The sequence below is a fragment of the Peromyscus eremicus genome, chromosome 7 (assembly GCF_949786415.1).
Source record: "Peromyscus eremicus chromosome 7, PerEre_H2_v1, whole genome shotgun sequence".
NCBI classification, from domain to species: Eukaryota; Metazoa; Chordata; class Mammalia; order Rodentia; family Cricetidae; genus Peromyscus; species Peromyscus eremicus.
Genome location: NC_081422.1, coordinates 1,127,366 through 1,142,056, shown reverse-complemented (window position 1 = coordinate 1,142,056; position 14,691 = coordinate 1,127,366). Strand labels below are relative to the sequence as shown.

Genomic DNA, 14,691 nt, shown 5'->3' with positions numbered 1-14,691 from the left:
CAAAAGGTAAAAAAAAAAATAACAGAGTATTTTGAAATTCTTAAAGCTTTTGAGAAAATAATATTAAAATTAAAACCACTCATCAATTAGAATTAGGAAATCTGGTAGCTTCAGTCATAGTATCAATTTAAAAACATATACACATATTTTATCAGAAAAATATTGATATATTGATCATGTAAGTCTTACATTGTAGGATGTGCCCCATTGCTTACGTATTTGAACATAGTCCAGATGGATGATGCTCTTTGGGAGGCTGTGATAACCTTTGGGTCAGAGGCATAGGTGGTAGAGGCTACTAGGGACCAGAGTTTGTGCAGTAAAGCCAGGCCCTACTTCAAGTCCCATTCTCTGCTTCCTGGTAGGCCACTATTTTGTGACCTGTTACAATATTCACCCATGAACAAGGACTGAACCATGCCCATCACCATGTGTTCACTGCCATGATGGTCAAACCCTTGAGTCCAAACAAGTCCTTCCTCTCCTAAGGTGTTGCTGCTAAATATCTTGCCACAATGGCAAGAAAAGAAACTAACACAAGTGAGAAAAACACAGTCTAACTCAGAGCTTGTTTTTAATCTTTTGAGAAAGAGTGCTTCCTATATGAGAAACTTTAACATTTACCAGATTGTTTTGTAGAATTTACTTATTTTTGATTGCAATATTATTTCTTTTCATATTTTGCACATGATTACTGGTGTAAAGGCTAGTATTTCATATGTTTATTATATAGAGAGAATACTTGCTAATCTCATTAGTTCTAATAAATTTAGCAAGTATTTTTTAAATTGACACTTAAAATTGTACAAGCCTTTGGTGTATTAGAGTCTTTTATTTTCTAAGATTATGTACATGTCAATAAAAATTGCTTTTTTCTAGAATTAAATTTTGTTTTAGTTTTAATTTTATAAATTCAGTAGTTTAACTAGCCCACTAATAAACTAATACACATAAAAAATGAAAAAAATATATAATCTTATTGTGTCTGCAATAAATCAATAGACATAAAACTGAAAATAAAGGATGGTAGCACAAAAACATTGTTACCTATGAAGTGAAACCAGTTGATTCACTCATTTATTTATTCCTCTAACAAACATTTTTTGCCTGTCTTTACACCACTGCTAGATTTGGTTATGCATAAATTAAACATGATTTAGAGAGAGCCAGAGCAAACCCAGATCACAATACATTATAATTAGTCCTTAGCAGAGATGTGAATAGCAATTTCTGCAAAGACAAAACATTGCAGTGAAAGTGTGCACACATGTGCATGAACAAATAGAAAAATCATGTCTGCTCATGCTGCTGGGGTTTCTGAATGAAAGATGCATAGGTACAAAGTAATAAAGAGTGAAAGTATGTTGATTCTTGCCACACAGAACAGAAACATAGTGCAGTGCATGTAAAAGAAGTCATTGGATTCCAACGCCATGCAGCTAAGGTGACATTAATACTTCAACACACACTGCCTTCTTTCACGAGACATCAACTCTAGAGCTTCCTACAGATGCAAATCCAATATTGGATCACCATTTATATTAAGAACTAAACTCTACTCACTTACTCAATGATGGATTGGTTTTCTAAAATTGTAGATATTAGCAACAGATTCTATTTTTGTGGAATTGTGGCAGGGTTTGAACAGTAGCACCTATATGACTGTATCTGAACTTCCCATTGTTTTCTTTCTGAAACAAATCATCCTCCAAAATAAATCAGTACATGGATGATTTGAGTGTTAACCTCCCTCCAAAAAGGCTGCTGGTCATGTCATATTGACCCTCATAATAACCCTTTCTCTTTCCTCTACAATCCCATCCATTTTGGATGTGTATTCTTTTATTTTATTAACAGGATCACTTACAGCAATGGCTCCTGAACACAATCAGAAGAAACAACAAAACAATTGAAGGAAAAGTTGGAAGGGTTCACAGATAATTAAAGCTACAATACGTGAATGTCTAATCCCCTATATACCACAACCAACATATCGGATGTGGTGACAGTGGTTCTTGTTCATAGCCTCTACCCTTGTTTCCATATGCCAAGATTTGTCTGGGATGCATGTGTGTATGTGTGTGTGTGTGTGTGTGTGTGTGTATGTGTGTGTGTGTTTGTGTATGTGTGTGTGTGTGTGTTTGTATATATGTATGTATGTGCACATACGTGCATGTGTTCATCACAAAGAAACAACTTCCCAGATGAATCTTTGCAAAGCCCACTGAGCTTAAATCAATGGTCTCTGGGGTACTGGATACAACCACCTTTGACCACAAATTAATATGTCTATCAATCACCTTGAGTTTCATTCACATTTCCCAGGCCTTTCTCTGGAAAACTTTCAAATTAGGTTCTCAGGATGTAAGACTACAAATGTTAAAAGTTTCCCCCATTTATGCACTACTTTGATAACCACTAGCTTAAATGAGCAATTTCTTGACAGTAAATCTCAAATAAATCTTGTTGATGAAATGTTTTCTTCCTGAGGTGTTTATAAAAATATTCACTGTCGGCCAGGCGGTGGTGGCGCACGCCTTTAATCCCAGCACTCGGGAGGCAGAGGCAGGTGAGTTCGAGGCCAGCCTGGTCTACAGAGCGAGATCCAGGAAAAGGCGCAAAGCTACACAGAGAAACCCTGTCTCAAAAAAATCAAAAAAATAAAAATAAAAATAAAAAATATTCACTGTCTTTCAGTACCCCACAACAGCCCAATGAATCTCCAGACTTCAGAGATACTTCCAGCTCCTTGCTTTCTAAATCACTGCAGGCCTGGAATTTTCAGTTCTACATGGTTCTTAAAGCACATAAAACAGACCCTACTTTGATGTGATATTTGAGGACTAAATGACATTATTTCCACCCCTAGCAGTACATTTTCTGCAACAGTAGCCCACTTGGTGAAAATCATTTCTCTTATTTGACAGAGAATTGTGTAGAAAATGGAAGCAACACAGACTGAAGGAGAGTCATTACATTTCCCTAAAAGGAGAATATCATTCTTTTTTTTTTTTTTTTTTTTTTTTTTTTTGGTTTTTCGAGACAGAGTTTCTCTGAGTAGCTTTGCGCCTTTTCCTGGAACTCACTTGGTAGCCCAGCCTGGCCTCGAACTCACAGAGATCTGCCTGGCTCTGCCTCCCGAGTGCTGGGATTAAAGGCGTGTGCCACCACAGCCCGGCGAGAATATCATTCTATATGTTTTTGTAACTATAACTGCATTCTGATGTTTCACTTAAATAGCAGTGGTAAGCAAAATTACATTCTTGAGCCTGAGTGCAAATTCTACATGTTTTTGATAAAAGCAAATACACCAAATAATTAAACACAAACAAATATAATTAGACAATTATTGAAAACATCCATTTCTTCACTCTGTGTATTTTATTAAATATATATCAGGTACTAAGTTCTGTGCTCAATATTAGATAAGCATGAAGGCATTAAAGAGTCAGAATTTAAATAGATGCTTTGAATTTTCAGTTAAATTTCTGGCTCATATGCCACACAGGGACCTCAAAGAGTCAGCTAGCAGACACACCTTGGCAAACATTCTTCCTACTTATAATATTTAAATTTTCTTTTCTCCCTTGATGTGTGTAAAATCCCCAAAGGGAAAATTATACCTTCTTGGTAACTCATGATGCACAATGTAGATATTAACATGATATTGCATTTATTTTCTAGCATGGTCAAAGAAATGTGTGTTTTTATTTTATTTTTAGATTTGTATAAGAGGCCACAGAACAATAGGCAAGATGAATGCAAAATGTAATTATGATATAGAGGGAAAAATGCATTAAGGAGTCCTATGATGCATCTCAGAATTCTAGAAAGTGGACAAATTATACACTAAAAGTGAATGTATAATCTCATCATCTCTTCACCAGTTAAGAATCACTGGTGTCATTCTCATTATTCAAATGTATTTTAAAAGTAAAAGCCTTGCAACTGAGCTTTAGCTACTGAACAGAACACTAGAAACGCAGCCAAGATACACAGGCTTTAAGCTGATATTTATTACATTATCTCCCAGCCTCACCCTTTGAACACATAAACTGATTAGTTTGAATGCAATAGGTGAGGAATTTTTAAAATTCTCAGACAAAATGAAATAAGTAGTTTCTCTCTCACGTTTACTTATAATTATAATTCATTTATTATGAATTATTTACATCGTATCACTCAAAATTGTCTTCATATCATTACATGATTCATAAAGGTGTTTTCTGAATTGCCACACAGCAGTAAATAGTTTGGTAGAAATGTTGGAATTACAATGATTATATAGGCCTGTGTACACTTACTATCCATAGCTAGGATAATCAAAGGAGACTCAGTTTTAATTTTTTCAGATGAACTTGTTGGCTATACAAACAAAATAAAGTTCCTTTTTTTTTTTCTCCTGACACGGGGTTTCTCTGTGTGACAGCACTAGCTATCCTGGAACTCGATTTGTAGACCAGGCTGGCCTGTAATGTACAGAGATCTGCCTGCTTCTGCTTTCAAGGGCTGAGATTAAAGGCATGTGGTATCACGCCCCGCTGATGTTTCTTATCTTTTTATCTTATTTGTACTAAAATCATTCTATAAATCATAGAATATGTTTATAAGTGATCTTGATAAAATAGGCAAGAACGTTTTTACATTTTTTTCAAAGCATTCAAATTTTGTTGAAATTTATGGATCACACTCTGGAAACTTTTCCAGAGTTGAGGAAGGTTTATAAAAATGTACATACATGCAATGTGTGTGTGTGCGTGTGTGTACACAACCATGCTAACAAATTTGTCTAATAAAACATTTAATTATGAATACGTTTTAATAATTTTATGACTAGTCAATTTGCTTTGCTTTTGCTTTTTCAGTCAAATTGAGCCCTACATTTACATAAACTTATTTCACCAACAACTTTTGTGTATTTTTCATTATTTACATTATTAATTACACTCAGAGTTTATGACATTGGTTTTAAGAATTTGTGTGTATCAGAGAACTAATTTTGTGTACTATCAGAAAAAGCTAAACATACCTGTCTGTCTCCCTTTGCTTTTCCTTAGACTTTTACTACTACAATTTCCTTTCCTCAAATAGGAAAACATTGTTTGTTTTTGCCATGCCAGGGTCCTTGAGTTTTCATTTCACACTTTCTTGGGATGAATTTCCTTTTGCCATAAGCTTTCCTCTCCTGCTTTGTTATCTTTCCATTTGTGTTATGTTTCTTCCAGCATTCTACTAACTGAGATGTTCAAAGGCACCTACAGTGATTCAACAGTGAAGAGAACTCTCAAAAGAAGCCTCAATTTTGAATGGGTCTGCTGGCATCTCTCCACTGACAGGGTGATGAGAACAAACTCCAAACTGATATCAGAGTGATAAAGTAAAATATAATAAAATGAGTTACTAGGTTGACCCTTGATGCAAAGACCCCTCCTAGCTTCTCAATATGTTTTTCAAGTATCCAATTACTTAAAAATAAATAATAAGTGGTTGATATGCCTCCAATGAGGCTTGTATAATGATGTTTGTTATTATGGCTACACTCCAGAGACTCATAGTGGAAAAAAAAAAAACCACACCCAAAATTTTCCCTCGATGTCAGCAGGGTAATCGCAGTTCCTATGTTCTCTTCAATGCACATTTCTAAAATTAAAGACTAAAAGAAAGAAGTCCATGAAAACTGGGGGTTGTTCAGCATCTGTATTGCCAGTACAATACTTGACACACAATAGAACCTCAATTACTGGTTAAATAGAAAAATGATTTGATGATTACATACTTTGAAAAGTAATATACCTTTCTCAAAAGTTTTCAAATGCAAAATGTTTCCTCTGTATGCCTGATGATGTGTCTCAGTAGAATTTCTAACTAAAGAGGAACTTAAGCATAACACTTTACAGATGAGCAGGGTCCCAGAAAGCTGAAAATGTGCCCAGAGTTACACAAGTAATTACTTGTTCAAAACAAGAAGAATCAAGACTCTTAAATTCTGTTTTGTTTTCGTTCAATTTTATCAACTCTATTTACTTATATTGTATTATTTGTGTAATATTATGTATTATATGTACAATATTATTGTATTATATGTGTAACATTGTGATTTTTATAGCCAAGATCGATACACCTAGAAATAACTACTAAAATGTCAAAAACTTTGACTATTCTATGAGTCAAAAACTGGTGTATTATGCACCAACACATTAGTATACATTCATTTCCATTTTCTAACTTGCAAGTCATTCTGAATGAAGACTGAATCCCAACTGATTGAAACATATGAAAGCAGGACCATGAACAGCAAGTGCATCTCCTCCTAAAATAAATGGGGTTCAGGAAAGTTCACAACACTAAAAAAAAAAACTTCAAATTCCCCCCAACAGTGGGTATTCTAGGCAGCTGTGGTTATTTTTAGTAGTAAGTAAACAGATAGCGTGCTTCACATCTCCTCGACGACTTCCAGAGTTTAACATCCATGTAGTATAGAAGGATGAATATAGTGAAACTTTTTAAGGCAATGTCTTGTTTGCCAAATGAAAAGAGGAACCACACAGCACTCACTGACTTGAAATGGAAACTCTCTGTTTTGTCTATGACACCAAGTCAACGGGTGATAAGACTACTAGTCACTGAGGATTCTTCTTTTTTCTCTGAAGTCTTTTATGGGTACACATGTTTGCTCCTGCTCACCTATAGGCTCTCAGCACATACCTGACAGGCATTTTCCAAAATAAGTTAGTTGCAGCTTGTAAAATACATAGAACTTCTGCAACATTTGATATAACAATTATTTTCAATTTCTTATTCTGATAACCATTATCTGGGCACACACTTTTGACATCTGTCGCTAAACTCCAACTTACAAAGTAAACCATCAGAAATTATTTCCTGCTTTTCTTTCTCACAGTAGATACTTCAGTTATCACTTTATTTTCCCTTACCCTCAAGTGAGTGGCTGAGAACAATCTAAGCTAAACTGTCATTATCAAAGACACTGTTAATACTTTTTAGAAATCAGTAAATTTTGGTTCCCAGACACAAAAATCTGGGGTTACAAAGATAATCCTATCGCAACAGATCAGTATCTTTAGTTTATCTTTGTGTTAAATCCAAACCTGTAATACTGAAGAATTAGTATGTTGCAAAAATGTTGTGTTGGGGACTACCACAAACCTACAGATACACAGGATCTGAATTCTCCTCATAAACAATTGTGCTCAACAATTGGCAGTGTCAAATATTTCCCAAGATTTATCTTCTCCGGGAAAATCTACTGGGACGAGTGAAAAAGAACAGCCAACCTCCTCTGAAGTATCTTATAGATTGTTTGCCGAAACATGTTAAAGAGCAACACATACTAGAAAGGAAGGACACTGAAACCATGCACTAAAGGGTAACACACCAGAAAGGAGGGAGACAGAAAACATGTTTCAGTGCTGAAAGAAACAACCATTCTCCAATATAGGTACCACAGTGATGTTTGTGGTGTTGCCAGGTACCAGCATCTAGACTCTCAGCATCTCACTTTTTCAAAGGCCCTTCCTAAAACTAGTTCAAGAATGCTTTCAAAAGGAAAACCTAGGAGTAGCCAAACAAGATTACGTTGAGGGAACTTTAAAAAGTTAAAGTCTAGGGGATAGAGGCACAAAAAGGAAAAAAGGGGGGCTGCTTAAAGAGAGGTAAAGTTCTTGCTTCCAAAACCCAGGTGAGGCTTAAAGGTGGGTGGAATTTAACATTTATCTCCTTTGGATTCTGCAATTGAGCAGACTCCTTCAAAGCCAAGCTCATCTAGTCAGTAAAGGATAAAACCAGAGGTCTGGCATTTCTGCAAAATAGGGTAGCTGGAATGTCTGAGGAGGGATGAGAAAGGGGTGGTATGGAAGAATGCCTGGAACCATGGGGAGTGGTGTATAGTGAGAACCGCCAATGCAGATACCCCAATATCAGCACAAGTTGCCGAAGTACATGAAGGCATTTATTCATTCAATAAACATATGTGAGGGTTCTAATATGAGGAAGGCAGGAAGCACGGAGAATCTAAGGATGGAAAAGTGAAGGATGGTGTAAGGGTACAAGAAGTACCAAGAGACTTAAAATATATATATATTTTAAAAGTATATATATATATATACTTTAAAATATATATATATTAATATATATATATATATATATATATATATATATATATATATATATATATAACAACAAAAAACCGCCAGGTTTACCCAGAAATGAAAACTGAGCCAACAAATGCACAACAAATAAGACATTAGGAAGCCTCTGTGTGTGTGTGTGTGTGTGTGTGTGTGTGTGTGTGTGTGTAACACAGGATTACAGGTTTGCATGTGGAAAGACAACTCAGGAAAGTATCTGACAGGGTTCTTAAATGTGAGAAAGGCATGCAGCAGAGACTGTGAAGAGCCTGTGGAATTCAGAGATGCCCCAGAAGGTCACTATTAGGACCAAGAGAGTGTGGGAAATAGAGTAAGGGCTTCCAGGGGCGGGGCGGGGGCTCCTTTGGGATGCTGGAAAAGGGAAATGGATCTGCCAGAACACAGCCTGGGAAAGTTTAGAAGAAAAAGAAAAAAAAAAAAAAAAAAAAGCAAAGCAAAGCAAAGCAAAACAGGTGGCCTGAAGGAGCCCTGAGGCCATCAGAAATGACAGCAGTGTAGTTGAATTCAAGGCTGGAGCTTGGCAGCCAGACCTCGATAAGAATGAGGTCTTATTCCTTCCCAGTGTTCTCCTTCTGCCTAAGCCCAGACGGTTGTCTCCCAGGGGGCCACTAGGAACCCTAGGCCGACCAGGATAAGGCCGGGTCGCCCCCAAGCTCCGGGAGCTCCCCAATAGCCCTGCTCCAACTTTGCCCATCCCTGTCCTCTGCTGAAGCTCGGACTTGCCTGTCCCCAGCTCACCGAGGGTGCCGTCAGGAGGCTGATGCTCTCGCCTAGGGAGTCCAGGTTGACCCTCCGGCGGCGCTGCACCCTCTTGGACCCGGCGGCGGCGGCGGCCGAGGCAGCAGGGGCCGGGGTGGTAGTCTTGGCTGCCGCTCTGGAGCCGTGTAGCCCTGGCGGGCTCCGGCTGCCATTCCAACAAAGCTTGGACAGGGGGCACTCCCCTTCCTCCTCTGGGCTGGTCTCCAGGTAGTCAGAGCCTAGGGAACTAAAGGACTCGGATGAGATCTTCCTGCGAGACATGCTGCTGGAGATGCTGCTACAGCCGAGGCGGCAGTGGCGGAGGTGGTGGCGAGGACGCAGCGGTGGCGGTGGAGGTAGCGGGACCTGCTATGGCAGCGTCAGGCGCGTCGGGGACGCTGGGTGCTGCGCTCGCGCTCGCCCAGACGGGAGTCCCCGGGGCTGATGAGCCCTGCCAGCCAGCTGTTCATGGCGGGAACTTGAGTCGCCGCGGCTCCTTGGGGGCCCAGGCTCGGCGGTAGCACGAAGGATGCGTTGGGGACCCAGGGACGACCGCCACCGCCTCCGCAGCTGCTGCTCTTCCCGGCGCAGCCTCAGCACCGTCTTGTGCGCGTAGCTCCCGCTCCGGGGCTGCGGGGATTGGGGTGCAGTGGCTCCTCCGCCTGGAGTCTCCACCGCCCGCCCAAGGCCCGCGTCCTCCGCCCCCTGCACTAACGGCGCGCCTCCCTCCTGCTCCCTTTATCCCTCCGCCCCACAGCTCTGCCTCCGCCGGCATCACGTGTCGCCAGCATACTCATTGGAAGTCTCTGCCTCTCTGGTCGCCACGTTTCAGGAGCAACTAGGACACTTTGCTGCTGTTCTCTTCGTTTCTCCCCGCCCCCCTGCCACCATGTCTTGCTACTAGTGGGCTCCTATAGTGGTTCCCATAGGACCAAAGGTCCCCAAGCCAAATGCCGCGTCCCTTGGTCCCTGGGAAAGCAGATGGGTAGTGAACACGCCCAAGGGCTGACCATAGGATGCGGGGCACAGATCTGGGGGAGAGATCTTCCTCTGTAGAAAACTGAAAGCCTGACATGGGGCACTAGGGTCCCTGCACACACACACACACACACACACACACACACACACACACACACACACACCGTGTCCAGTTCTAGTTTGTTTTTTAAGTTCAAATCGGTCACCCCAACTGTTCCGGTGGAGACATTTCCAAAGGAAGGGAAGGCTAGGGCAGCCCGTGGAGATGGTTTCCTGCCTCGAGCAAGGCCGCGTGGGCAGTGAGGATAGCGTCTGGTCAGGCTACAGCCCTGTTGCTTTGTGTGCCCTGAGCGCTGTGGTACCAGCCGATGCCACCTACAGCGAGCGGTCTCTGTTCCAGTACTGGACAGCTCCCCTTGCCACCTGCACCTACTCTATCAGGTGGTGACAGGATCTGATCTATTCCTATGCAGACTCTTTGGCCTGACCCAAAAGAACACGGGGAAGTTTCCTACGTCCCTCAATCACTGGGCTCCTTGAGTCAGATATGCATTCAGTTTATAAAACCGAGGGTAGTGGGAAGAAAGGAGATCGTACACCAAAACCATATTCTCCACAGCAAAAGCAAATCTCAACACAGCAGCTTCATTTCAAAGCTTGACTCATTGCAACCAGCTACAGGGGTGGCCACAGGGGCCTGGTGCAATTCCAGAAAAGGTTTGGGCTTGTTTTGAAATTAGAGTAAGCAATGGTAAAGAGGGGGCAATTGCAGTGTCCCAGAAGAGGAGTGCCAGGCTTAGTTTCCCAGTACAGAGAAGCAGTTGAGCACCTTCCTTGTCTTCCCCTGACAGCAGAAGGGAAAGTTCAAGGGCTTTGGCTTTAACTCAGACACAAAAACTAAAGCATTTTTACTTTTGTTTCCAAAGGATTGATCCAGGTAAAGCAGATAGGTTTAAGTGAGCAGAGTCCTTTTAAAACAAAGAAATCCTCAACATTATTACTGTTTCTCCACCTCAATTTGCTTTTAACTCTAAATCTTCCTAATTTTTTATGAGGACCCATGTAAGCATACTGAGTTTTCCTTTTATACTTTTAAAAAATCAGATCTTAAGTGGATATCAAAGATATGAAACAATTGTGTGCACTACAATAAGCTCATTTAAATACCTATTTATACTATATCTATGTTATATACATACTGTTATTGATATGATCATTATTAATATTATTTGGATTGTGTTATGTATTCATTGTTAAGTTCATCATTACCTCAGTTAATCCTCTATGTCTTTATGCTAAAAATTAGACATTGGCCGGGCGGTGGTGGCGCACGCCTTTAATCCCAGCACTTGGGAGGCAGAGCCAGGCGGATCTCTGTGAGTTCGAGGCCATCCTGGACTACCAAGTGAGTTCCAGGAAAGTCGCAAAGCTACACAGAGAAACCCTGTCTCAAAAAACCAAAAAATAAATAAATAAATAAATAAATAAATAAATAAATAAATAAATAAATAAATAAATAAATAATAAAAAAATAAAAATTAGACATTGGCTCATGGTCTGGGCTGCCTGAAGGCATTCAAAGGCCCACCCAGTGCCTTATGTTGTCAGGTGGGTAGATTCCATTATGGTGAGCAAGTATATGGTGGAGAAATGGGAGAGGAAGAGAGGCAGAATGGTTCATGTGCTGTGATAAGAGGCGGATCTAAAGGATCGAGGGTGATGAGGAATGGCTAATATTGGTGGCCTGTTTGCCACCTGGGACCAGGGTAACTTCTGGGCCTGGGATGCTGCCTAGGAACATGTCTGGGTCTGTGGTCCTACCATAGCTGGGGTCTGTGTTGACATCATGACTCATGATAGCACCAAGGCCACAGCAGTGACCAGGGTCTGGTCAGATATGAGAGTCTGTAAGCCTCTTCTACATTTATGATTTTGCTAAAAATATTTTCTGGCCCTTTGAGCTGGGAATATTTTCCTCCTTCTACTCATATTATTCTTTTTGTTTGTTTGTTTGTTTGGGTTTTTTTTTTTTTTGAGACAGGGTTTCTCTGTGTAGTTTTGGTGCCTGTCCTGGATCTTACTCTGTAGACCAGGCTGGCCTCAAACTCACAGAGATCCGCCTGACTCTGCCTCCCAAGTGCTGGGATTAAAGATTTACGACGGTAGGATTTGCTGAAGGAGGCAGAGGCAGCTGGTCTACAGAGTGAGATCCAGGACAGGCAGCCAGGCGGTGATGGTGCACGCCTTTAATCCCAGCACTGGGAGGCAGAGCCAGATTGATCTCTGTGTGTTCGAGGCCAGCCTGGGTTACAGAGTGAGTTACAGGAAAGGTGCAAAGCTACACAGAGAAACCCTGACTCGAAAAACAACAACAACAACAAAAAAAAAAATAGAGGGAAATATGGTGATATTTTATTTGTGCTGAAATGTGATTTTATTTGTATGTTAATAAATAAAGTTGCCTGGGGATCAGAGCTAAGAGCAAGCCATTAAGCAGAAGTCTGGTAGTGGTAGCACATGCCTTTAATCCCGATCACATGGCAGGCAAAGTCTCTGTGTAGTCAAGGACACAGCCAGCGTGGTGACACATGCCTTTAATCCCAGTACCAACCATAGAGACCTGGAAGTCTGTATAGACAGTCAGTGATGAGGAAGTCATGTGGTTGGGTTTAGAACCAATGAGAAGGCAGAACAGAAAGGAAATAAAAAGACAGAACACAGGAAGAAGGTCTCTCTCTGAGGAGAAGGATGGCAGCGAGTGATAAGATAAGGTGGTCTTAGCTCTTGGCTACTGCTCTGATCTCTGAGCTTTTAACTCTTTATTTGGCTCTGTTTCTTATTTAATAAGACCGTTTAGAATTTCATCTACACCCGATACCATCAAAGACCACGGCAATGCCAGGATCTAGGCTGCAACCCTTGGCCATGCTGGTATCTGAGGCCTGTGCTGCCACTGGGACCATGCTGCCAAAGGCCATGTCTGGGTCCATGGCCCAGCAGCAGCCAGGGTCTGAGTTGAGCCCATGGCTCCTATTACCACTGAGGACCTTACAGATGCCTAGGGTCTGGATAGGCATCTGAGACCATGTTGGTATCCAAGGACCTTGCTGCTGCCGGAGCCATACTGAACTGGGTGGCCTAGACTGCCACAGGAGCCACGGTAAAGTCCTGGCCTGAGCTGCTGCTGAGGGCTATATCTGGGTTTGTGTTCCTGCTGCAGTTGGGAATTGTGATGGTGTCCATGGCTCATGTTACCAAAGGGGGTCATAGGAACCATGTATGTTGAAATCTGAGGGCTGTGCTGAGCTGGAGCGCCCCTCACTAACTGTGGGATAGCTTGCCCTTCCCCTCACTGGACACGACAACAGGAGAGCTGGTCTTAGCCCCATGGAAGAACTAGCCCCTGCAATCAGGAGAGATGGACCTACCCCTCACCACAGGTGTGAGAGAGCTGGCCCTGATGGCATGGGTCTAGGAGAGCAGGGTTTAGTTGAGGCAGGACCAAGCCCCTCCCCACTACATCAACAGTGAGCAAAGTGTCCCATCATAGGTAATGGGATCCAGAAAACCAGCTCATGCATTGAGAATAGATCCTGATCATACTGCCAGTGGCCCATCAAACAGACCCAGCTACACATTTCTCTCCCATAAGGAGAGGGTCTAGTCTGGTCCCATGCAGGTTCCATAGCTCTTGGTCTAATGTTAGTAAGTTCCTATTAGCTTGGTTCAGTTGTCTCTGTAGATTTCCCCATCATGATCTTGACCCTCCTTGCTCATATAATCCCTCTTCCCTCTCTTCGACTGGACTCCCGGAGCTCAGCCTGTTGCTTGGTTGTGGATCTCTGTATCTGCTTCTTTCAGATACTGCTTACCAGGGTAGGTCAGTTCAGGAACCCTCACCACTATTGCTACTAGTCCAGTCTGGGGTCATCATTGTGGATTACTGGGAACTTCCCTAGCACCAGGTTTCTCCCTTACCCCATAATGTCTCCCTCTATCAAAATACCTCTTTCATTGCTCTCCCACTTCATCCCTCCCTTAGCTCGACCATCCCATTCCCTCATATTCTCATCTCCTGTCCCCTCCCCTCTATTGCTCCTCCATCCCCAGTTTACTCATGGAGATCTCCTCAGTTTCCAATTCTCAAGGTGATCCTATGTCCCTCTTAGGGTCCTCCTTGTTTCCTAGCTTCTCTGGAGCTGTGGGTTGTAGTCTGCTTATCCTTTGCTTTACAACTAGTATCCATTTATGAGTGAGTACATACATGTTTGTCCTTCTGAGTCTGGGTTACCTCACTCAGGATGATATTTTCTAGTTCCATCCATTTGCCTACAAATTTCATGATGTCATTGTTTTTTACAGCTGAGTAATGCTTCATTGTGTATATGTACCACATTTTCTTTATCCATTCTTCAGTTGATTAGCATCTGGGTTGCTTTCAGGTTCTGGCTATTATGAATAATGCTGTTATGAACATAGTTGAACAAGTGTCTTTGTGGTATGATTGAGCACCCCTTGGGTATATGCCCAAGAGTGGTATAATTGGGTCTTGAGGTAGATTGATTCCCAATTTTCTGAGAAACTGCCATACTGATTTCCAAAGTGGCTGTACAAGTTTTCACTCCCACCATAGTGGAAGAGTGTTCCCTTGTTCCGCATCCTCTCCAATATAAGCTATCACCAGTGTTTTTTATCTTAGTCATTCTGACAGGCTTAAGATGGTATCTCAGAGTTGTTTTAATTTGCATTTCCCTGATGACTAAGGATATGGGGCAATTCCTTAAATGTCATTTGGTCATGTGGGATT

At 41.5% G+C, this 14,691-nt stretch overlaps 1 protein-coding gene across 1 annotated transcript in view; it reads right to left on the bottom strand.

The window, feature by feature from the left end:
* Gucy1a2 (guanylate cyclase 1 soluble subunit alpha 2) overlaps positions 1 to 9,188 on the bottom strand; it is a 320,403-nt gene extending 311,215 nt beyond the window's left edge. The window contains exon 1 of the mRNA XM_059267262.1: positions 8,907 to 9,188. Coding sequence (XP_059123245.1) covers positions 8,907 to 9,188 — 282 coding nt within the window. The remainder of the gene's footprint in view (positions 1 to 8,906) is intronic.
* Positions 9,189 to 14,691: the final 5,503 nt, after the last annotated feature.